General features: G+C 44.3%; 2 protein-coding genes across 3 annotated transcripts in view; one reads left to right on the forward strand and one right to left on the reverse strand.

The window, feature by feature from the left end:
• Window positions 1-10,193, reverse strand: part of AZIN1 (antizyme inhibitor 1) — a 68,222-nt gene extending 58,029 nt beyond the window's left edge. For both annotated transcript variants that reach the window (XM_050941047.1, XM_050941046.1), the window contains exons 1-2: window positions 9,988-10,193; window positions 2,609-2,746 (exon numbers count right to left, since the gene is read on the reverse strand). The gene's annotated coding sequence lies outside the window, so the exon portion shown is untranslated. The remainder of the gene's footprint in view (window positions 1-2,608; window positions 2,747-9,987) is intronic.
• LOC127044727 (uncharacterized) lies at window positions 2,001-18,074 on the forward strand. Its single transcript, XM_050939789.1, has 3 exons — window positions 2,001-2,066; window positions 10,112-10,531; window positions 17,546-18,074. Exons 1-3 carry the CDS (start codon window positions 2,001-2,003, stop codon window positions 17,987-17,989), a joined length of 930 nt encoding a protein of 309 aa, XP_050795746.1. The 3' UTR covers window positions 17,990-18,074.
• Window positions 18,075-23,566: the final 5,492 nt, after the last annotated feature.

The following is a 23,566-nucleotide window of genomic DNA, read 5'->3' on the forward strand; positions in this document are numbered from 1 at the left end:
TTCATACAAAAATGAAAGATTTAAATTGAATAATCTTTAATTTTAAACTATATTATTAAAAGCAGTTGATGGAATCAGAGAAGGCAAGAGCTGTAAAATCAGACAGCTTTGAACCACTGCTTCTTTCACCTGACAGAGGTGGGTCTGGCTAAAAGTTAGTAGGCAGTGGGGAGGCCATTTAATTCCCTTCATCTCTCCATTCAGCTGGATCTGGCAACAAACTAAGCAGATTTTCTAAAGTAGCTCAAACCACATTTGCTAGCCCAGATATGTTGTTCAGCAGGAGCACAGCTTGAAAGACCAAGGCACAGCTAAGCAAGAGAATGGGATCATAGTAGTTTCAAAGGAAAACAGCTCAAGCAGTTCCTCCTTTGCCACCATCAGCTGGAAGAGAAGGAAGAAAAACGGGGAGGGAAGCAGGTTTAATGGGAACATAAAAACACACCCTCAGACACAAGCAGATTTTTATGAGTGTCTGTATGAAACAGATTAATAATTATCCTTAAATGCTTAATTGACTTTTTCCTCAATAAACCATTTTATAAGTGAAAAACTCCCAAGGTGCCCATTAACCAGCTAATTTAAGCACACCTTGGCTGTGTTTGAGGGACTGCTGTGCTTCAGTACACCCAAGGTGTGTGTATATTGGCTGATTAACACTTGTGTGTTGTTGCTTGATGCATCACTAGTAAATTAAGCTTTTATCTCCTTAAACTCATGTAATCATACTACTTGAAGGGTAACAGCTCCTACCACAAAACAGACATAGCTATAAACAATACATCCAGGGGCACACCTATTTTGTTCCTCTTAAGCAATGATAAACCAATTTTGACTATTCCCTATGCTATGTCTGCTAATTCACCAGTTAAAAAAAAAAAAAAAGAATTAGGAGGCTTAAACATTAAAACATTTTGGCTAGTAGCTTTTGTAACTGATCAACTTAAAGGGATACGTATTTAGCCAGTTTTCAAAATTGTATACTACACCCTCTCTCAAGTCCCTCTGACAATTCTTCTGATTCTACAGTGACATTTTCTTATTTTAAATGTATTTCCTTTATCCCCTATTTCTGTGAAAGGCCCATCTGTCAAGGAGAACTGACCATATACAAACTGCAGTCAAACTCAAAGTGGAAAAAAAAACTTGAAAGGAAACATCTTTCATTACAGTAATCGTAGGTGTTATCTGCAAGACAGCAAGCAAGAGATTTCTAGGCAGTTTTCAATTTGAGAAGCATTCTCTCAGATGGTGAGCATAAAATTAAGCATATTTAGATTCATATAAAACAATTTTCTTATAAGCTTGAAGAAAAATAACCTCAACAAAACAAAGCTACAGTCATGAACAGCCAAGTCATTCTCCAGTCTGTCCCACCAAAGTGTTTTCTAATATAGGATTCCATTTGTATTATAAATACCAGTTACTTTGGTATCTCATTTAACTCTGAGGGGTGATTTCAAAAGCACTTGAGTGTTCTTAACTTGCTTGGGTGCTTTTGGAAATCTCACCCTGAAGTTTTATGTAAGAGTTATACAGCAATTAGCAAATAAACCAATACAGCATATTGCTTTGAGCAAATCGAGAAAAAAAATAAAGGTACCACGTATAGAATATCAAACCATCTTAACTTTTAGAGTTACACTTATACAAACAGTAAGACTTATGAAAGATGTCTTAAGCAATTGTTTTACAATATTATACAAAAGGGGACTACACAAGTGAAAAATACAGAGCAAGATCTTGCAAGTTAAAAAACAAATTGATTAAAAAATGACTCGCATAAGTTCTGGATTTCCAATAAATTAGGTTTTTCAACTTTAAGAAAATTACAATAACTAAAACCTGAACATTTAGTCACTAATGCACTTCTGATGACTTAAGATTCAAGTGTAATGGAATTGGAAGATCTGGTAGGGACATTCATTAACAGAGAGCAAAGCCTTTGCCTTCTTTCAGTCTGCCACTGTAATTTTAAGTCTGTTTATAATTTGTACATAATGTCTGTCCAGCACAGAATTCAAGATTCTACTCTAATTGAACTAACTATTTGTGGAAGTAGCAAGGTAATTAACCAATAATGCAGACAGGCTTTTGGGAAGGCACACCCTTCTAGAGCAGTATTCATACTGACTGTTTACAATAGCAGATTTAACTATTTAGATATAAAACGTTAAAAACAGTGCTGTGCCAAACATGATTCAATAGTCTAAATAGCTATGATCTCCAACTTAGCACAATGGAACTACAATTGTCAAACAGACTGGAAATGAATATAGCATTTTATTTTTAAAATTTCCATTGCATGTAGCAGTGATTCAGGAAAGCATTTAAGCATCTGACTTCAGTGGGACTTAAACACATGCTTAAGCACTCTTCCTGAATAGGGAGAGACTTCAGCACAAATTTAAGTGCTTTCCTGACTCACAGCCCAAGATTCCATATAAAAGTTTTTAATAGTTGGAGAAATGTAACAAACTAAATTAAATATTTATCAAGGTATCTGGATCTATAGAAGAGAATAGATGTGTCCTACACATTTCTCTAAGTTGTTTCCTTGCTTACGTAGCTGTAAAAAAAAAAAAAAAAAGAAAAAAAAAAGACTTACATGGACAAGTTAGGAGATGGAACCCTACTATCATCAGCTAGGTTCCCAAGGTGGCTCGGCGTTGAAGTCGAACTGCTCTCTATAAAGCACTTCTCCTAGGCCTTCTGGATAGTTATAAACCTGATCAGAGAGTTTGCCCTGTAGGAAAAATACATAGATAAAATTGGTAACTTAGGAGTAAACAACACTACCTTCAAATATGGAACTTCTGTTCTTAATGGCACTTTTAATATGGACTGCTGTCTCCTGTTATAGTAACCTACAACAACCATTTACAGAACCTGTTTTTCAAAGCTGAGTGCACACACAAATGAGCATAAGGAAGTCAAATTGTCATCAGTGGCATACTTAACTATCAATAGATGTTATCCACCTTATGGGTTCTTGACATTTATGCCTCCCTAGAGCCTTCTCCCCTTACTGTTTCACTTAGGGTGACCAGATAGCAAGTACGAAAAAATCAGGACAGTGGGTGAGGTTAGTAGGCGCCTATAAAAGAAAAAGCCCCAAATATCAGGACTATCCCTATAAAATTGGGACATCCGGTCACCCTAGTCTCACTATAGTAATGGTCATCTCCCATATTCCTCAGGAGAGCCTCAATCCCCTCCCAAAGGGACTCTGAGAAGCACCAGAGGTCAAAGCGATGTGCGATGATTGAAATTGGGACTACAGGCAGTGGATACAAGGACAAAATGTAACAATCGGTGGGTGAGGGAGAAGGTGGGAAGTACACAGGAGAATTAAGCTTTAGTATGGAGTGACATAAGGGGGTATGGGACTGTAATGGTCATAAGGTGGTACGCATGGTATTTAATAGTCATCTTTGAGGGGATTAGCAGAGTCAGAAGTGGTGCAAAGAGCACCACTGTTCTGATGGCCGGCCCACCTATGATGAACTACATGTTTGTTAAAACAGATCCTCTTTGAAGAGCTTCCCATAGTTCATGGGCCTGCAGTCCCTCTCTCAAAGACCACATTCAGCATGTCTACTTAGATGAATTAAATGTACCACAAGTCCCCAAAGAGTCAAAAACATCTCCCCAGTTCCTACCCAGCTCTAATCAGTCCCCACCCCCAAGCGGGTACATATCTTCTAGGCCCTCCTAGAGTGCTCCCACTTCCTCCGCACCCACCCCCATAACAGAGTGGTTGGAGATGTATTCTGGGGGCAAAGTTGGGGGCCTTGAGCTATGGGGAGGCCAGAGACTGTGCATCAAGAAACTGGCAATTTAAGTGGTCTTTAAAGGGCAAATCTATTAAATACAGATCCAAAAGTCAAACTAAAGTCTTGTCTACAGAGGGACAGCAAAGATAATTAATTAAAGGTGTGAAAGCGGCATAGTTATACTGCATTAAACTATTGCATGAACACATTCATTCTTAATTAAAAGTGGCCTTAGTTTGGTTTATTTCAATTCACCTTGAAAGTGAATTTAATCCTGTTTAGTTTAATTCACTTCTGAAGTGAATTGAAATAAGCCAGACTAAGGCCACCTCCATCTGAGTAACGGCATCCACACAGGAATTTAATGCAGTTTTACTAATACACTTCAAATTCACACCTTTAATTTTCTTAGCTGTCCCTATGTAGACAGCCCCTTAGGTGTTAAAATGTGGGGTTTATATACCCAAGTTCAATTACAAAAGACATTTCAAAAAGTACTGTAATAGCTCACAGTGGAGTTTAAACCAGCCCTGCTTATACAAACTGAATTATTCACAGGTTCAAACTGAGGCCATGGCTACATTGGCGCTTTACAGTGCAGCAACTTTCTCGCTCAAGGGTGTAAAAAAACACCCCCCTGAGCGCTGCAAAGCGTCAGTGCAAACAGTGCCCCAGCGCTGGAAGTGTAGTTCCCAGCACTGCAAGCTAATCCCCACAGGGAGGTGGAGTACAGCAGTGCTGGGAGAGCTCTCTCCCAGCGCTGGCACTGCGACTACACTCACACTTCGGAGCGCTCCCGTGGCAGCGCTTTGAAGTGTGAATGTAGCCATACCCTAAGAGTGGCTGTCACATTTTAAAATAATTGAAATGACCAATGTAAGCAGACTGGTCATCTGGAAACGTGGAACATGCCGAGATTAAAAAGTGTGTGGTAATCCACAGTATAAAATACAGAGTACTACAGATATTTAATAAAAGGAAATCTACAATACCTATGGGCTGATAAAAATGACTGATAGCAATCTAAACTACTCTGTTACAGGTCCTTCATCAACCATAGAAAAGATCAACCAAGGTTCATCTTTTCAACCATAGCAGTTGCTTTTATATTTATTTATATGCACACACACACCCCCCCCCGTGTGTGTGTGTGGGGGGCCAGGATAAGTGAGCAAACATGGGAAAATTATGCTAGTTCACATTACATAATTTGCACTCCAATCATCTCTTTCCATCCCAGCAAAACAGCAGTGCTGCAGTGGAATCTCATTAATAAAATTCCATTACTTTTACAGTACAAGCCACAGAACATTTACTAATACAATTATGAATATTAAAACTGAACTACACTTGTTAAAAGTGAATTGGGATTCCTTACTTCTATCTGACTGACAGTTACTTTCCATGTTCAGTTAACTTTAATTTTTCCATTGCAATTCTTTAAATTAGAGATAAGCCAATGAAATTAGCTCTCAAACTATTGGCATAAGAAATATTTGTTTTAAAATCAAGTGTTAATATCACAAAAGCAAAATGTTTAAATATCTACACTATTTTTGGATGCTGTTCAAAAATGTGAACATCTGTATGCTCCTTTCAAACTGAGAACACTTTTACAGCATGACAAGTCTCTTAAAAACAGGTGTTGCAAGCAGAAAAGATGACCTTTACTGCAGTACATAAAAGGGCACAATACAAGCAAATATGATCTGCAGTACAGTCAAAATTAATTTTGCCACATGCCGCAAGGAGGGGGAGAGAGAGCAGGAGAGCCAGTTTCCTTGGAGCTAGAATAAAACTGACAGTTTTCCCTAGTGATAACTTTGTTGTATTGTGTTTTAGAGGAATGCACTGGAATTTTACTTTAGCATTTTAAGTCCTAAACTCAGGATTCCACCCACACACACCTTGTCAGCAATCTCAACTAATGTATAGAAAGTACAATTTCACTTCTCATGCATGAGTATTTAACTGTATCAAATATCCATAAAGGATAGAACAAACAGCATTAATGAAGTCTGACTTTTGAAAAAATTTTCTTCTAAGAGATAAAGAATTTAACTAATGAAAATGTTCAGTTTTCCAGATCAAAATAGGACAGTGTTAAAATGTCAAGTACTACATGCTAACTTTTCAAACAGGGTTGCCACATGTCCCTAATTCATCTGAGCAGCACAGATGAATTAAAGGAATGGTCTCATGTCCAGACTGAAGTACTTGATTCTTCCCTATTTTAACTGAAAGTCTCAAAAGGTGGCAATAAAAAATTGTTCTTTACCAAAAGAACAAGTTTTCAGTCGAGGATTTTTTTTGCAACTGAATGCCTAGTAGCTGTATTTTGCCTTATAACACTTATAAAATCATCTGTTTTCCATACCATCTTACAAACAGGAAAAACTAAAGGCACTGAACTAAAATATCCAGGGCCCAAACCCCTACAGTGCAGAATCATGACTCACAGCACTAGTTGGTACACTTAGAGGCAGAATGAAGTGCATGGGTCATGGAAACAGACCTATCCCTATTGTCCCTAGGTCCCTTCAAGATCAGTGTTGAGTCATGCTAGTAGGACAGCGTATGGGAAGCTTGCCTTCCTTGCTGCCCTGCAGATCACAGTGGCTTCTGTTGCCAGAGTTATCCATCTGACCCCTTTCACCAGCACTAAATCTACAATTACTTTTAAACTGAAGCTTATGGTTTATGTAAATTAGCTCATTTATTTACATAAATAGTTATAAAATAATGTATTGTCCCTAATTCCCTCCCCACCCCCCCAAGAAAGTGACACTCCTAATCCCCCTCTCTGGTAAGAATGGTGCAATTTATTATACAGAATATTCACATCAGCACTAAGCCCACTAAGGAAAATATCTGAGACTCAAAAACTAGCCAAAGTATGCAGTCCCCTTTTAATTTTACAGAGTAGGCTGGGGGAGGTACAGTTCATTGTAGCTCAGTTTCTCTAATACAGAAAGATTTCCCCCTCTCCTCCCCCCGAGGAGAAATATTTACATTACTATGTTACTATCAAATCCTGTCCTAGCCTCAGAAGCAGCCACAATCCCCTCCTCCCCACAGGCTTGGAGTTCAGTGCTGCCTGTCTGACACCCCGCTGAGAAAGAAAGAGAAGGCGAGCAGAAGAACGCGCCTGCTGGAGCGCTTTGGGGAGAATTGCTGTTCTGTGTATATGAGGCAGAGCAGGGAGGGGGGGTCCACTCTTGCACTCACTGCAGTCTGAGACACATGGGGTGGGGGGATGCAATGTCGCAAGCAGCCGCGACGGCGGCGGCAGCATTGTTCGCATGGTGACAGGAAGGAAAGAACCAGACGGGACCAGTCCAGACTGGAACAAACCCCTCCTCCCCTTCTACCACCATTATTCACGACAAAAACCGGCTGAAATGCTATTGTCTTTCACATTCATCAAGAGAAGAACAAGCAGCAAGTGCATTCTCTCTAGAGCTGGCAACCCTCACAAACTCAGGGGAGGGGAGAAGAATTGGGGCAACACTTCAGCTCACTCACATATAAGCATGCAGTGTAAAAGAAAAACTCAGAGCTCTGAGTAGGGGCCCAGAGAAAGGAAAGCCAGAGCTAATCCATTTCATAATTGTTATACAGCCACTTGCCACAGCTGCTGACACAATGCAGCTGTATTCCACTAGGGCTACCCAAACAAGCTATGCTGAGCCACTAGAGACTGCTGTAGACAGGGTCTGAATTGCAGCAAGTGGGAAATCGCTGTAACAGGACTTTTGCTCCTGTGTACCGTCACTTCTTGATTGTGCAGGATGTTGCACAGCAGAAGACAACCCAAAAAGGATTGAAAGAGGTTTAGACTTGCTTTCCTCTGATACTCACAATTTGGATTCACCCTTACTGCAGTTACACATTTGTTCTGACTACCGAGTCAACCAAGCTTACAGTATATTTTATATGAATGGCAGCGTGCTGAGTCTTCCAAACCCAATCACCTCATACACCTGTGTGCACACTTGCAAACATAATACAGTCCCCACCATGTTGCCTCCACGTGTGTATAAAAAGCCCTACAGTTCCCTCATCATCTCCCCTTTGCATGCTCACCCCCCACTTCACAACCATGTGGCTCTTCTCTCTGCTAGCACCCCCTTCCAATGAAGCAGGTGATGGGACCATGGCAAACACACCCAGCTGACACCAATCTGAGAATACACTGACAGCCAGACCCCCTTTGTACACATTCTAACAGCCGCTGAGCAGTGACTCAAATCCTCCTTCATACACTTTCCACAGGCCACCACTGTGACTGAGAAGGACATAACCAATCAGACCAGACCGAAAGGACTCCCAAGGCAGCCAAAACAGCGGAAATGGGCTTAACCGAGACACTTCCAAAAAAACTGGTGGGCAGCAGCTACCTGGTTACTGTTAGCCTGACAGACTGGTGGAGGGGAGGGGAGAGAGTGTTTGTGTGTCCTTGAGGCAACAAGGGAAGGAGAGATTGTGTCTGAAGTTGAGCATGACTGCTCATCAGGATAGAGAGGGCAGGGAAGAGCACTCTTTACCCACTGGCATATCAGCATTAAGTCAATGTGCCCAGGACATTAACACTCCCAAGAGAGGACCAGAGTAGGCCACTTGTGCAATATCCTCAACCCCTACTCCTCCCACTGCTGCCACACGAGCTTCACACATGCCCCTGTCACAAACCCCATTAACAAAGGCAGAGCATAACTACCAGCACCCACAACATGGCTAAAGTGGTGGAGATAGGAAAAGAGATGTGACACCACAACAGAACCCGGATGGATAGTCACAGTTACACAGACATACAACATGGCCTCTGAGAAGCGAGAGGAGAGTCTTTGCCATGCTACAAACACCCTCTTCTGCTCCCTTGCCCTCCCCTCTCCTGTCTAGTCAGGCCTTCTTTACTGATCAAAAGATCTAGTTACAAGCCTATTTCCCTATGCCCCCCAAAATGGCATTCCGAGTGTCAGTTTACTAGAGAGAAAGAGAATCAGTGAAAACCCACATGGGAGGGAAATAACATTACTGAATCAGGGCAGCTCTGACAAGGGGAAGTGATGATGAAACAGCTCCTGCTACAAGGACTATTCCTGGGGGAAACTGGGGTAGGGATCTTTTCACTGTTCTTAAGTAGCCAGGTCAAGAGACTCCCCTCTCCTCCCCCATCCCCAAAAAAAGGGCATCGAGGAACGCAGAAGCAGCTGGAGGAGGAGTCTGCTATTACTGCTAACTGACCCACTTCAGATTGAGACACATCACACACAGCCACCCAACCCCCTCCACAGGAATCCGCCATGTTAGAGCAGCTGCTGAGCCCCCCCTTACATAGTCACATTTGGGTCTGTGGCTAATCTCCTCTTCCCTCCCTCCCCTCCGCCAACAGATACATCAGCCACCGCACAGCAGCCCCTAGATCCCCGCTCTCTCTCTCGCTGTCTCACACACACACACACGGCTGGGTGTCCGCCATGTTCAAGCAGCAGTTGCTGAGCACCCTCCACACACGCACATTCCCTTGCTAAATGTGCAACAGCACCTCACTCCCATCCCGCATTCAGCGGCAGAGACCCGCAGCAATGCGCACCGGGGGAGGGGGGCAAATCTGACTCATCCCCTTCTTCCTGGCTACCGCTGTTGGGAAGGGGGTACTGCCCACGGCTCCCCCAGCCCGTCACTGCTGCCACGGACCTGCAGCTCACGCCTCCCACAGCCGCTGCTCGGGGCGGAGATGCCCAGAGGTCCGCGGATCCCTCCCGAGGGCAGAAGCGGTGCTTGGATCCCCCGCCCCCTCCTCATGCGGGGAAGGGGACAAATATCCTCCGCTGTTTCGGGGGGGCTGGAGCCTGCGACGCCCTAGGAACTTGTCCTCCACCAGCCGAGAGATCTGGGACCAAAAGCCCGCAGAGCCCGGCTGGGCCTGTCCCATCCCCACCCACAAGTCCCAGGCTTGGGAGGGCGTCTGCTTCGCAGCTGCCAACGTTGGAGGCGTGGGGGCCTCTGCTCGCCCCAGCCCCCGGCGTTTGGGGTCTCGCTTCCCACCCACACACACCAGTGGCCATGCTGAAAAGGGATGTCCCACCGGCCCCTACGCGGCAATGCGCAGTGCCGGAGGGAAGGGGGTCGGCCTTCCCACCCCCCACGCCCAGTGTCCCCGGGGGTGGGGGTCTCCCTCCGCCCTAACCCCCAGCCCGGTACTCACGTGGGACAACGGCCCGAAAGATTTGGTAAATCGTCTTCGCTTTTTAGGCGGAATTTTTAAAGAGGGATGTGGGAACCTACAGCAGAAATACAGGCGGCGGCAGTGGCGCCCTCCAGGGCCATAGGCTGCGGGGGCGGCCGGCGGGGGGAGCTCAGGGCAGCGCTGGGACGGCGGGGCACGGGCGCGGAGAGACTGGCAGGCCGGGAGCGCGAGGGGAGCGAGCCGGACAGAGCGGGGTGGCGGCAGCCAGCCGGACAGGGACACACACAGCAACGCCGAGCAGGCAGGAAAGAAGAGGAGACGATGCCGCAGCCCGGCACTTATAGGAGGAGCGGGGAGGCGGCGCCACGCGTCACAAGCATGGGGGAGAGGGCGGCGCCTGCAGCGGGCCAAGCCGGTAACCCGCCGCCTCCGGCCTCCACTGCCCCGGGCACAGCGCTCTAGGCGGGCCTGGGGCGCATGCGTCGGTAGGGAGCGAGAGCGCGGCGGCGAGCCGACCCCTGCACTTTGCACCTCAGCTGCCGGCTGGGCTTCCCTTTGTCCGGTGAGCGCCCAGCCAACAGGTGGGAAACTTGACGTAACCCAGCCCCGGAGCCACTGGAGCTGCAGCCGGGCCTGGCCCCTGCAGCCCGGGACAGCAGTGTTTTCCCTAGGAATTGAAATGGGGGGTGGTGAGGACCGAGGAGGGTTGAGACCATGGAGGTGAAGGTGGGCTGTATGGCATCACAGCAAAAACTGAAAAATGTTTCACAACCATTGTATTAGATTTAATTCGTGTTTTAAAATCATCACAAAAATTAAAGTTGGATACTCAAGTGGGCTATAAAGCATGGCATCTACCATCTTGGTTTCTTCTTGTAATTTTGCACAACTCTTTGATGGCTTCTTTTGTGTCGGTTACTTCCAGTCCTTCATGATATGCTCATGATCAGGCAGAAGGCAGCTTCTTTCAGAAGACAACATTCTATTCAGTGAGGAAAAAGAACTGTTGTGACTGGGAGCAGCAAGAGATGAATTTCTACTTCTTTCATCCCAGGAAAAATAGCACAAAAATTAGATTGAACCACTAGTGATGATAAAGAGGTTGAAGTTAAATCTTCATTTCTTTGTCGTATGATATTCCGCTCTGTGTTCAAAATTTTCTATTCTGTCCTGATCACATAGCAGCCTCATGGTTGGTAGTGCCTCACTCCACCCATCTGTAAAAGCTATGCAGAGGTTGAGTAGAATCCAGAAATAGCTACTGTAGATTTGTAAGAATGAAGTCTGTGTACTTTTTTAGCTGGCTTAACAGACACTTCTTGTCTTGTTCCCTTAAGGACCTTCATTAGTTTACTTCTGGAAAGAAATATTTACTTCTTCTAGTACATGTTCAATGGATATCTCTGATTGATCCAAGGGTAGCTTCTATTGCTTGACAAAGATCTGTTGTAGCAGATGCCTGGATGACATTGTTTAATTACCCAAGTGATTTCAACAATAGACTTACAAGAGAGAGAATGGCGATAGTCTTCTCTGAACTTAATAAAAAAAGTAGTCCCCAAGTCTCATTACTTAGATCTGTCCTATCTTGGTGGATACTTTCCAAAGCCAGTAATAATGATTGCATTAATTTTAAGACAAGAGTGAAGAATCGCTCATGAGAAACCCAGGAGATTTTCCCAGGTTTGAACTTCAATCCCAGTGTATCTTCTATTTGTTTCCAAGGCCTGGGCTACGCTATACGCATTTAAACCGAATTTAGCAGCGTTAAACCGATTTAACCCTGCACCCGTCCACACAACGAGGCCCTTTGTATCGATATAAAGGGCTCTTTAAACCGGTTTCTGTACTCCTCTCCGATGAGAGGAGTAGCCCTGAAATCAGTATTGCCATGTCGGATTAGGGTTAGCGTGGCCGCAAATTGACGGTATTGGCCTCCGGGCGGTATCCCACAGTGCACCATTGTGACCGCTCTGGAAAGCAATCTGAACTTGGATGCACTGGCCAGGTAAACAGGAAAAGCCCCGCGAACTTTTGAATTTCATTTCCTGTTTGCCCAGCGTGGAGCTCTGATCAGCATGGGTGGCGATGCAGTCCCAAATCCAAAAAGTGCTCAAGCATGGACTATATGGGAGATACTGGATCTGATCGCTGTATGGGGAGACAAATCTGTTCTATCACAGCTCCGTTACAGAAGACGAAATGACAAAGCATTTGAAAAAATCTCCAGGCTATGATACAGAGTCCACAGCACAGTGATGTGTGACAAGCGTAACGGAAAGCCAAAGAATCAAATGGACGGTCATGGAGGGAGGGAGGGGAGACTGAGGACTCGAGCTATCCCACAGTTCCTGCAGTCTCCGAAAAGTATTTGCATTCTTGGCTGAGCTCCCAGTGCCTGAAGGTTCGAAAACATTGTTGCCAGTAGTTCAGGGAATATGTTGTCAATTTACTCCCCTTCCGCCCCTCAAAGAAAAGGGAAAAAAATCATTTCTCACCACTTTTCAATGTCACCGTATGTCTACTGGATGCTGCTGGTAGACGGGGTGCTGCAGTGCTAAACGGCAGCATCCTCTTCCCTCCCTTTCTCGGTGGTAGTACAAAATGACTGATAGCCGTCCTCGTCGTCATCATCCCGTGAGTGCTCCTGGCTGACCTCAGGTGAGGTCGGCCGGGGGTACCTGGGTAAAATGGGAATGACTCCCTGTCATTCCTGGCAAACGGTACAAAATGCTGGGTAACCGTCCTCATCATAGCAGCTGAAGCCTGAGCTCCATCAGCCCCCCCCCCCCCCCTTCATGTCTAAAGAAAAGATTCTGTACTCCCTGGACTATCATAGCAGCGAGAGACTGCGTTCCTCTCCCTCCCCACTCTTTAATGTCCTGCCAGGACTATCATAGCAGCTGGAGGCTGTCTCCCCCTCACTTTATCTGCCTAAAAAGTCAGTGTTTGTTATTCCTGCATTCTTTATTACTTCATCACACAAATGGGGGGACACTGCCACGGTAGCCCACGAGGGGTGTGGGAGGAGGGAAGCAACGGCTGGGGTTGTTGCAGAGGCACCCCCTAGAATGGCATGCAGCTCATCATTTCTGCGGGATCTCTGGGGCTCTGACCCGGAGCGGTTGTGCTCTCTGGCTCTCTGGTAGACTTGCCCCATATTCTAGGCAGGACTGACTCTATTTTTAGACAAAACATAAAGAAGGGAATGACCCGGGGAGTCATTCCCATTTTTGTCCATGCGCCCCTGGCCGACCTCAGCGGGGCCAGCCAGGAGCACCCATGACAGCAGCAGACGGTACAAAAGGATTGATAACCGTCATCACCAATTCCTAATTGCAAACGGTACAAAATGATTGAAAACCGTCATCTCATCACCAAATTACAATGGCAGACAGTGCAATAGGGATGGTAACCATCTCTGCTACCTTGCAAAGGCAAATGAATGCTGCTGTGTAGCACTGCAGTACCGCCTCTGTCAGCAGCATCCAGTACACATACAGTGACGGTGACAGTGACAAAAGGCAAAACAGGCTCCATGGTTGCCATGCAATCCAGAGGAAAAGGGCGCAAAATGATTGTCTGCCGTTGCTTTCACAGAGGAAGGATTGAGTGATGACATTTACCCAGAATCACCCGCAACACTGTTTTTGCACCGTCATGCATTGGGATCTCAACCCAGAATTCCAGTGGGCAGGGGAGACTGCGGGAACTATGGGATAGTTATGGGATAGCTACCCACAGTGCAACGCTCCAGAAATCGATGCTAGCCTCGATACATGGACGCACACCGCCAAATTATTGTGCTTTGTGTGGCCGTGTGCACTCGACTTTATACAATCTGTTTTACAAAACTGGTGTATGTAAAATCGGAATAATCTCGTAGTGTAGACATACCCCAAGACTTCAGTCCTTTAGGGGATGGATCACTCAATGATTCCCTGTTCTGTTCATTCTCTCTGAAGCACCTGGAATAGTCACTATCGGAGGACAAGATACTGGGATAGATGGACCATTGGTCTGACCCAATATGGCTGTTCTTACATAAAAAAGAATTATAATAAAAAAGTTTAGTACAAAAACTCCCCAAGATAATGACCTCTTGAGATAGCGATGATGTGAGATAATGACCTTGGCAAATAATGCATTTTAAAAATCTTGGCCTACTAAAAAATGTATATTTATATAAGTTTCCCAGTCACAAATATAGCATTCTGGAGTGAAGTCACTAAAACATAGTCCAATGCTCTGGCCAGTGTTGTTTGTCATGCCACCGTTCACTCTACCGCTCTGTCCCCAATGTCCCTGCACTGTCACCTTCTGCTGCCACCTGCCACTGTGACCTCTGCAGGTCAGTCTCTCGCAGTTCCATCCAGCTCTCAGTGATTTTCAGCTCTCATTGGGGGAACCTCACTGCTAGTTCAGGCTGGGCTGTCTCTTCCACAGAAACACTGTCCCACAGCAGGTCTAAGCACTTAGACCTGATTATCAGTAATTTCAGCTCTAGTGGTCACTTAACAAAAGACTCTCTATGGAGCCTAATCAGCTCTCTCTCTAAACAGAAGAGAGGGACAGGTCAAATAATGCCTGTGACTCTTAGGCAGAGCCCACACACCAAGCAAAACACCTGTGCCCCACCCTCTCTCTGAACTAGGATATGGTATCCAACTCTACTGCTTAGCAAGTGCAGTTCAGTTGAGGATGACTGACCAGTGCTTAATTTGTAATGAAAGAGGTGCTGGGGCTCAAGCAAGTTTGTTACTTTTATAATTGATGTGACAAGTCCAGAGGTCCCAGAACTATGAACTGCCAAGCCAAGGGGTGCTGGGGCTCTGCCCTGGCAAGCCCTAGCACAAATTAAGCACTGAGGGAGACCCCCTCATTCAGTCAGGCTAAGTACAGTTCTACTGCCCTTTACTCATACAATACTGATAACAACATTTCATGACTCCTACATTTAATACTTAAGTGATTTGTAACCCAACCCCAGCCAAAATTGATCAGTTGGTGTCAAGGTTTTTTCTCCCACTTTGAACTTTAGGGTACAAATGTGGGGACCTGCATGGACACTTCTAAGCTTAATTACTAGCTTAGAGCTGGTAACACTGCCACCACCCAGAATTTCAGTGTCTGGGGCACTTTCTGTCCCCGCAAAACTTTCCCCTCCCTGGGTTGCCTTGAGGGACTTCACCAGTTCCCTGGTGAACACAGATCCAAACACCTTGGATCTTAAAACACAGAGAAATTAACCATTCCCCTCCTCTCCCCCCACCAATCCCTGCTGAGTCCAGATCCAATCCCCTTGGATCTTAAAACAAGGAAAAATCAATCAGGTTCTTAAAAAGAAAGCTTTTAATTAAAGAAAGAAAAGGTAAAAATTATCTCTGTAAAATCAGGATGGAAAATACTTTACAGGATCATCAGATTCCTATAGACCAGAGGGTCCCCCCCCCCCCCCCCCCCCCCCCCCCCCCGCCAGCCTTAGGTTCAAAGTTACAGCAAACAGAGGTAAAATCCTTCCAGCAAAAAGAAACATTTACAAGTTGAGAAAACAAACATAAGACTAACACTTGCCTGGCTAATTACTTACAAGTTTGAAACATGAGAGACTGATTCAGAAAGATTTGTAGAGCCTGGATGTATGTCTGGTCCCTCTTAGTCCCAAGAACGAACAACACCACCACAAAGAGAACAAACAAAAGACTTCCCTCCACCAAGATCTGAAAGTATCTTGTCCCCCTATTGGTCCTCTGGTCAGGTGTCAGCCAGGTTTACTGAGCTTCTTAACCCTTTACAGGTAAAAGAGACATTAACCCTTAACTATCTGTTTATGACAGTTGGGCAGCATAGCTCTATCTGCTGGATACCTAGGCAGAGTAGGTGTGTTCATGTAAATACAGTCTGGTCCTGAAGCCTTTCCACCCACCACTGGCTCATCACTAGCTGCCAGGGGAGAGCTCATTCAGACCTTGCTCATAAATAATAATTTGAAATTATTAGATAGGCCAATATAGCCAAAACAGATGTGCTGACATTGTCATAAATAACAGCTGTATGAGGAAGCTAGTCTTTGTTCATACTTTTCAAACCCATTATGCTTTTTCAGGTACAAGTATTTTCTCATATACTGCATATGCTTTTAAAGTATGTACTAATGTTTCAATTTCAATTCAAATTTCCAACCAATGACTAAATTGGTAACACTGCATGTAACTGCGGTGAGTGGTGGGGAAATTCAGGGACGGGATGTCTAGGGAAATCCTTGCTGGGCAGCATCCCCCCACCAGCAGCTGAGAGGGACTTGCTCCGTTCCCTGAGGGGCTGCAATAACGTGAACCAGGGCTCCAGGCAGCAGGGGGAGGTCTCAGTCCCGTTGCGTCTCAGACCTCAGAGGTGTGGAGGAGGCTGAGGACCACAGTGTGACAGGGGTGGGGTAGAGGAAAATAGGGCCATAGCCAGTATCTTCTTGCGTCCTCACAGTGCCTCAGCGACTCCTGGGCTCACCCTCTGGACCAGCAGGGTACCCAAGGGGGCAGGGGAGGACAGGCTCGCTATCGACACACTCACCCTGTGAGGGGGCAAAGGAGGAAACAACTTCCTAGGATATCATAGAACTGGAAGAGACCTCGAGAAATCTCTAGTCCAGTCCCCTGCACTCAAGGCAGAACTAAGTATTCTCTAGACCACCCCTGACAGGTGTTTGTCCAACCTGCTCTTAAAAATCCCCAATGATGGAGATTCCACAACCTCCCTAGGCAATTTATTCCAGTGCTTAACCAGCCTGACAGTTAGGAAGTTTTTCCTAATGTCCAACCTAAACCGCCCCTGCTGCAGTTTAAGCCCATTGTGTCTTGTCCTATCCTCACAGGTTAAGAACAATTTTTCTCCCTCCTCCTTGTAACAGCCTTTTATGTACTTGAAAACTATTGACTCATATTTAGCTTGTGATCCACTATGACACCCAGATCCCTTTCTGCAGTACTCCTTCCTAGGCAGTCATTTCCCATTTTGTATGTGTGCAAGTGATTGTTCCTTCTTAAGTGGAGTACATTGTATTTGTCCTTATTGAATTTCACCCTGTTTACTTCAGGCCGTTTCTCCAGTGTGTCCAGATAATTTTGAATTTTAATCCTATCTTCCAAAGCACTTGCAACCCCTCCCAGCTTAGTATCATCCACAAACTTTATAAGTGTACTCTCTATGCCATTATCTAAATCATTGATGAAGACATTGAACAGAACTGGACCCAGAACCGATCCCTGCGGGACCCCACTCATTATGCCCTTCCAGCATGAATGTGAACCACTGATAACTACTCTCTGGGAACGATTTTACAACCAGTTATGCACCCACCTTATAGTAGCTCCATCTAGGTTGTATTTCCCTAGTTTGTTTATGAGAAGGTCATGCAAGACAGTATCAAAAGCCTTACTAACATCAAGATATACCACATCTACCGCTTCCCCCCCATCAACAAAGCTTGTTGACAGTCAAAGAAAGCTATCTGGTTGGTTTGACACGATTTGTTCTTGACAAATCTATGCTGATGGTTATTTATCACCTTATTATCTTCTAGGTGTTTGCCCACTCCAACCCCCAACCATCCAGGGGGCCAAGGAGAAGGAAACAACTGAGCACTGCATCTGCCCACAGCAGCCCCATAAAGGGACCAAGGAAACAACTTACTGTGGTATCTTCCCAACCTCCAACACACTTCAGAAAAGGCACTGAAAATGGAAGAAGCAGCATATTACTAGAGCATCCTATTCACCTCTGCTTCGCAACAGGAGCAGGGGGGAAAGGAAGCATGAAGTCTGATTGTCACTCACAAAGAGTAGGGTGGTACCTGTATGTTAAGAAAATAAAGGACTGCTCCATGAAAAATGTCAGGCAAAAAGTTATTGTTAAAGGACACCAGGCCACAATATTGTTATTCATGGAACAAAAGTTTACACAGTACAAAATAATTTATGTCAAAGGGTCTGATAGTTGGCATAATGATTCTATAATTATTGCTTGAAAACACATTTTATCTGATTCAATGTTTTGTGGTAGTTCTTTATTGGAAATGGGTTATGGGCTATTAGGCATCAAATAAAAGGCATCTCTCAAAATACAGAACAGGTGGGCAGCCATGCATCACTTCCTTATGGCAGCTTGGAGCCCTGCTTTTGGTTGGAGGCTGCCACAAAAATAATGTCTGGCTCTATCCATTTGGAAGCAGAGGTCATGGCAAAAACTAGGTCTTTAAAGTCTGTCAGCAGCCTGTCATAAACAGATAGCTAAGGGTTAATGTCTCTTTCACCTGAAGCACCTGACCAGAGGACCAATCAGGAAACCGGATTTTTTCAACTTTGGGTGGAGGGAATTGAGTGTCTTTGTCTTTGTTTTCTGGCTGCCTGCTTTCTCTGAGCTTTGGAGAAGTAGTTTCTTTTTTCTAGTCTTCTGTTTCCAAGTGTAAGGACAAAGAGATCAGATAGTAAGTTATATGGTTTCTTTTCTTTGGTATTTGCATGAATATAAGTGCTGGAGTGCTTTGATTTGTATTCTTTTGGAATAAGGCTGTTTATTCAATATTCTTTTAAGCAATTGACCCTGTGTTGTATCATCTTAATACAGAGAGAACATTTGTACTTATTTTTTTTTTCATCTCCATTTGTCGCCTGTGTTCAGCTTCTTTGAATTGCTCTTCGGCCTTAATTTTTGCCTTAGAAGTCATGGTTCCTGTTTTCTTGTGTTGGGGTGCCCTCCGGTGTTTATCTTCTGAACTGCAGGTTCTGTTGCCTCCTGAAGTCTGCCTAGCAACAGTGCTTTTTTCCTTTTCTCTCTCTAGCTAATGTTCAATGAAAGGAAACCAGAAAAACCACTTTATTTGCATGCATATAAGTGCTGGTACTTGCCTCCTAATGGGAGGGCTATTGCATGACAAAAGACCCTCAACAGTCCCTTAATGGCTTCTCGCTTAACATGCAAGCCACAAACTGCCAGAGAGAGCAGAAAAAAAAATTCTCTCTGGTTCCCTTTTAAAACCAAACTGTTTCTCTCTGCTAAAAAGCCCTTAGCAGAGAAAAGAAAAATATAATATTCCTACTGGCTTCTGGATTCTGTCTAGATCATCCCACCGCTGCCACCATGACATAACCTTAGTCCCAGATTTGGACCTTAGCGTCCAAAATATGGGGGTTAGCATGAAAACCTCCAAGCTTAGTTACCAGCTTGGACCTGGTACCTGCTGCCACCACCCAAAAAATTAGAGTGTTTTGGGGCACTCTGGTCCCTCTGAAAAACCTTCCCTGGGGACCCCAAGACCCAAATCCCTTGAGTCTCACAACAAAGGGAAATAATCCTTTTTCCCTTCCCCCCTCCAGGTGCTCCTGGAGAGATACACAGACACAAGCTCTGTGAAACTACACAGAGAGACTCCCCCTCTCTGTTCCCAATCCTGAAAACAAAAAGTACTTTCCTATTCCCCCAGAGGGAATGCAACATCAGGCTAGCGATCCAACACACAAATCTCCCCTTGACTTTTTTCTCCCACCAATTCCCTGGTGAGTACAGACTCAATTTCCCTGAAGTAAAGAAAAACTCCAACAGGTCTTAAAAGAAAGCTTTATATAAAAAGAAAGAAAAAATAAGTACAAATGTTCTCTCTGTATTAAGATGATACAACACAGGGTCAATTGCTTAAAAGAATATTGAATAAACAGCCTTATTCCAAAAGAATACAAATCAAAGCACTCCAGCACTTATATTCATGCAAATACCAAAGAAAAGAAACCATATAACTTACTATCTGATCTCTTTGTCCTTACACTTGGAAACAGAAGACTAGAAAAAAGAAACTACTTCTCCAAAGCTCAGAGAAAGCAGGCAGCCAGAAAACAAAGACAAAGACACTCAATTCCCTCCACCCAAAGTTGAAAAAATCCGGTTTCCTGATTGGTCCTCTGGTCAGGTGCTTCAGGTGAAAGAGACATTAACCCTTAGCTATCTGTTTATGACACAGCCTCATTCAGTGAGCTAATGACAGCCTATTAACTGACTGACTTCACTAAGCATTAATAGGATGTTATTAACTCTCACTGAAGAAGACTTTAATCATGTTCACATACCTGGCAAACGCAGGCTTTTTATGGATTTCTCAGGTCCTCAGGACTACTGGATAAGCAAATATGTGGACTAAAACACTTAGGTAGCCCTGTATATTCCATAGAGTTTATCTGGGCACTTATGGTCTCCAGGACTAGTATCTTTGCACATCACAAACAATTTGTCCTCACAAAACCCCCTGAGGAAAGGAAGTATTATCCTAGTTTTAGAACTGAGGCACAGAGAGATTAACTAACCTGCCCAAGGATACAAAAGAAGTAGTAGATCTGAGAACTGAACCCAGATCCACAGTCCTGATCCAGTACTTCAACCACAATGACACATGTTTAGGATATTTAAAAAACTCACCTTGTTCAAACTGTCACAATTCTATTACACATACAAGTATAGAGTGAATTGTCCAGCTCACTTACACCCACCAAAAAACCACATGAGGATGGGTGCTTCTGGCTTTCAAAACCTATGGCTGAACTGAAAATATACCCAACACTAGAAAAATATTAAATTACCACCGTGGAGGGAAACTACTTGTTTTCCTTCAATGCAAGACTATGTATAGTGGTATTTTTATAATAATATACAGAGAGAGTTGATAGTCTTAAGCACAAGATACAGACCTGTCAACTTTTCAGGAAAAAAAATGTGAAAATATACAGCATCCAAGCAAGGTAGGTCTGGGTGTCTTCATCTTTGCTTCTCACTCTTCCACCAGTCCAGCTTTCCCTTTTGTCAATCACTTCAGTGAGAACGAGGTGAACTGGCAAGTAATTCTGGGTTCATGATTACGGTGTCTTTTCATCTCCTGTAGGCATAGGTGGTTCCATGTGAATAAGTCAACAGGACCAGGATCAGCAGGCAGAAAGTCAGCAGGTATTTTGCAAAGTATTCTGCATCTGGGCCCAAAAATTTAAAATGCCTGTAGTGCTACACCTCTATGAACATGCTTCTCATTTTCTACCCACCCAGGCAGGCTTACAACCTGCTACTGGGAGCTCCATCCCCAGGATGTACAAGTAGCAGGGAAGATGGAAAGAAAAAACCCTGCAGAGAGATGGGGGAAGCAACCAAGTAGATACTACATTCCGAAAACCCTGGGGAAAACCACAGTCAGAACTCAATTTTTGAGATATATTGTATGAAAAGCAAATAAAATACACATTTATTATTAACTGTAACACCAACTGGTGAAAAGTGATGAGAGGAAGGCCAGTTGAAAGTCTCTGAGTAAAAATAAAAGGGGAAAAATAGGGGCGACATGGTAGGGGGTCTACCACAGACAACCAAATCAGGAAGAGAAGGTGAATGAGGCATTTCTAGAACAAATAACAGAAATATTCAAAACACAAGACCTAGTAGTAATGGGGGACTTTAACTACCCAGCCATCTGTTGGAAAAGTAATATAGCAAAATGCAAAATTTCCAATATTGGAAGGTATTGGGAACAACTGTTTCTTTCAAAAAGTCAAGGATGGCCATTTTAGATTTGATTCTGACCAACAGGGAGGAATTGGTTGTGGATTTGAAAGTGGAGGGCAATTTGTGTGAAAGTGATCATAGAATGAGAGATTTCATTAGTCTAAGGAAAAGAAGGAGTGAGAGCAGCAGAATAACATAAACATAAAACTGCGAGCAGGACACCCACCCCTGAGTGCGTGAGGCAGAGTTTTCTGCCTCATGTCCTTGAGTTCTACAACCAAAAGTTCCTATACTGTGCCCCTCTCTGCTCCTTCACAAGACCTCATTCAGAGTGGTTGTCCTTGGCCAGTGAGGACCCAGGCTTCAGAAATGCGTCTGTGTGAGTTCAGTCCCACCCAGGCAAGAAGACACCTGACTTGTATTGCCATGTGAGCACCCACTCTGGCTGGCCACCCTGCCAGCTGCTGTTCCTCATTGCCTGGCTGCCCTGCCATCCTCTGTTCCTCACTGCCTCCTTGCCACTTTTTCTGTCATCTGCCTCTCTGCTGTGACCTCTGTACCTCAGTCTCTTAGGCCATGGCTACACTGGCACTTTACAGCGCTGCAACTTTCGCACTCGGGTGTGAAAAAAACACCCCCCTGAGCGCTGCAAGATACAGCGCTGTAAAACCTCAGTGTAAACAGTGCCGCAGTGCTGGGAGCGCAGCTCCCAGCGCAGCAAGCTACACCCATAGAGGATGTGGAGTATGTGCAGTGCTGGGAGAGCTCTCTCCCAGCGCTGGTGCTTTGAAATGCAAGTGTAGCCATACCCTTAGTGATTTTTAGCTCTCAGCAGGCTGGGCAGAAACACTACCCCACCACAAGTACAGAGTACATTACTGAGTACTTAATGTAACAAAAGGCTCATAATTAAGCCTATTTAGCTCTATCTTTCAATAGTGGGGAGAAATAGATTAACCCAGACCTAGGGAACAACCCTTAGGGAGAAACCACATCTCCTGGCTAAAACATCTGCTCCCACCCCTCTCACTTTCACTGGGGTCTGGCATTTGAGCTCCTGACTTAATGAGGCCCTTTCAGCTGAGAGTGACCCCCTCATTTGGGACAAGTTAAGCACAGTTCTGCTCCCCTTTATTCATACAATAAAGACAACATTGATAACAGCATTTTGCTACCCCTGCATTCAGTATTGAAATTATTCAACAAGTGTCAAAGTTGATCACTTTGAGCAACACCACTCTATCTGCTGGATATCTAAGTAGATTAGGTGTGTTCATGTAAATACAGTTTGCTCCTGAAGTCTTGCTTCTTCCCAGCTAGTTGTCAGGGGAGAGTTCATTCAGAGCTTGCTTACAACAGGAAGAAGTTTCTAACTATCAGGTAGTTAAAATCTGGATTAGGCTTCCAAGGGAGGTTGTGGAAACCCCATAATTGGAGGTTTTTAAGAACAGGTTGAACAAACACCTGTTAGTGATGGTTTAGTTTTACTCAGTTCTGCCTCAGTGCAGGAGACCAGACTTGCTGATTTCTTGAGGCCCCTTCCAGCCTTACATTTCTATGACTATGAAATTTTCAGGTATTGTGCGTGTATTTGAGAAAAAAATAGCAAAATTTCAATCATTTCCATCAATTTATACAATTTTTCTATCATTAATGATATTACCAGTATTCCCTTCACCAGTGATATAAAACTGATGTCACAACTCAAATATTAATATTTTTAAGGTTATTGTGCAGAACAATGATGTTACTTTCTCCATAGCAAGCTGTGATACAAGACAGCTAAAACTCTGAGACTTCTCTCCTTACTCATTTTAATCTCTCCTGATATCAAAACTAAATACGTCCCAACATGTACGTTGTAAGGTTCTGTATATGTATATTTCATAGGTGGCTGTGACATAAGCAAACAATTCAGTCTTTGTTCACATGGGTTAACAAGTCAACAGATGATCCAATCCATGTGTTCGTGTGTATATTTCATAGGCTGTTGTGATGTAAGTAAGCAACTCAACCTTTGTTCACATGGGATAAAAGGTCACTAGAGGACAAAATACGTGCATAGCCTCAA

This window comes from Gopherus flavomarginatus, chromosome 2, assembly GCF_025201925.1.
Source record: "Gopherus flavomarginatus isolate rGopFla2 chromosome 2, rGopFla2.mat.asm, whole genome shotgun sequence".
Classification (NCBI taxonomy): Eukaryota; Metazoa; Chordata; order Testudines; family Testudinidae; genus Gopherus; species Gopherus flavomarginatus.

Excerpts from the sequence above, each read along its gene's own strand:
- LOC127044727 (XM_050939789.1), top strand. The coding sequence starts at position 2,001 with ATGTCTGTCCAGCACAGAATTCAAGATTCTACTCTAATTGAACTAACT. Across the intron at positions 2,067-10,111 it reads CTATTTGTGGAAGTAGCAAG|GCTGCGGGGGCGGCCGGCGG; the intron begins GTAATTAACCAA and ends CCAGGGCCATAG. Across the intron at positions 10,532-17,545 it reads GCTGGGCTTCCCTTTGTCCG|GTGTTTGCCCACTCCAACCC; the intron begins GTGAGCGCCCAG and ends ATTATCTTCTAG.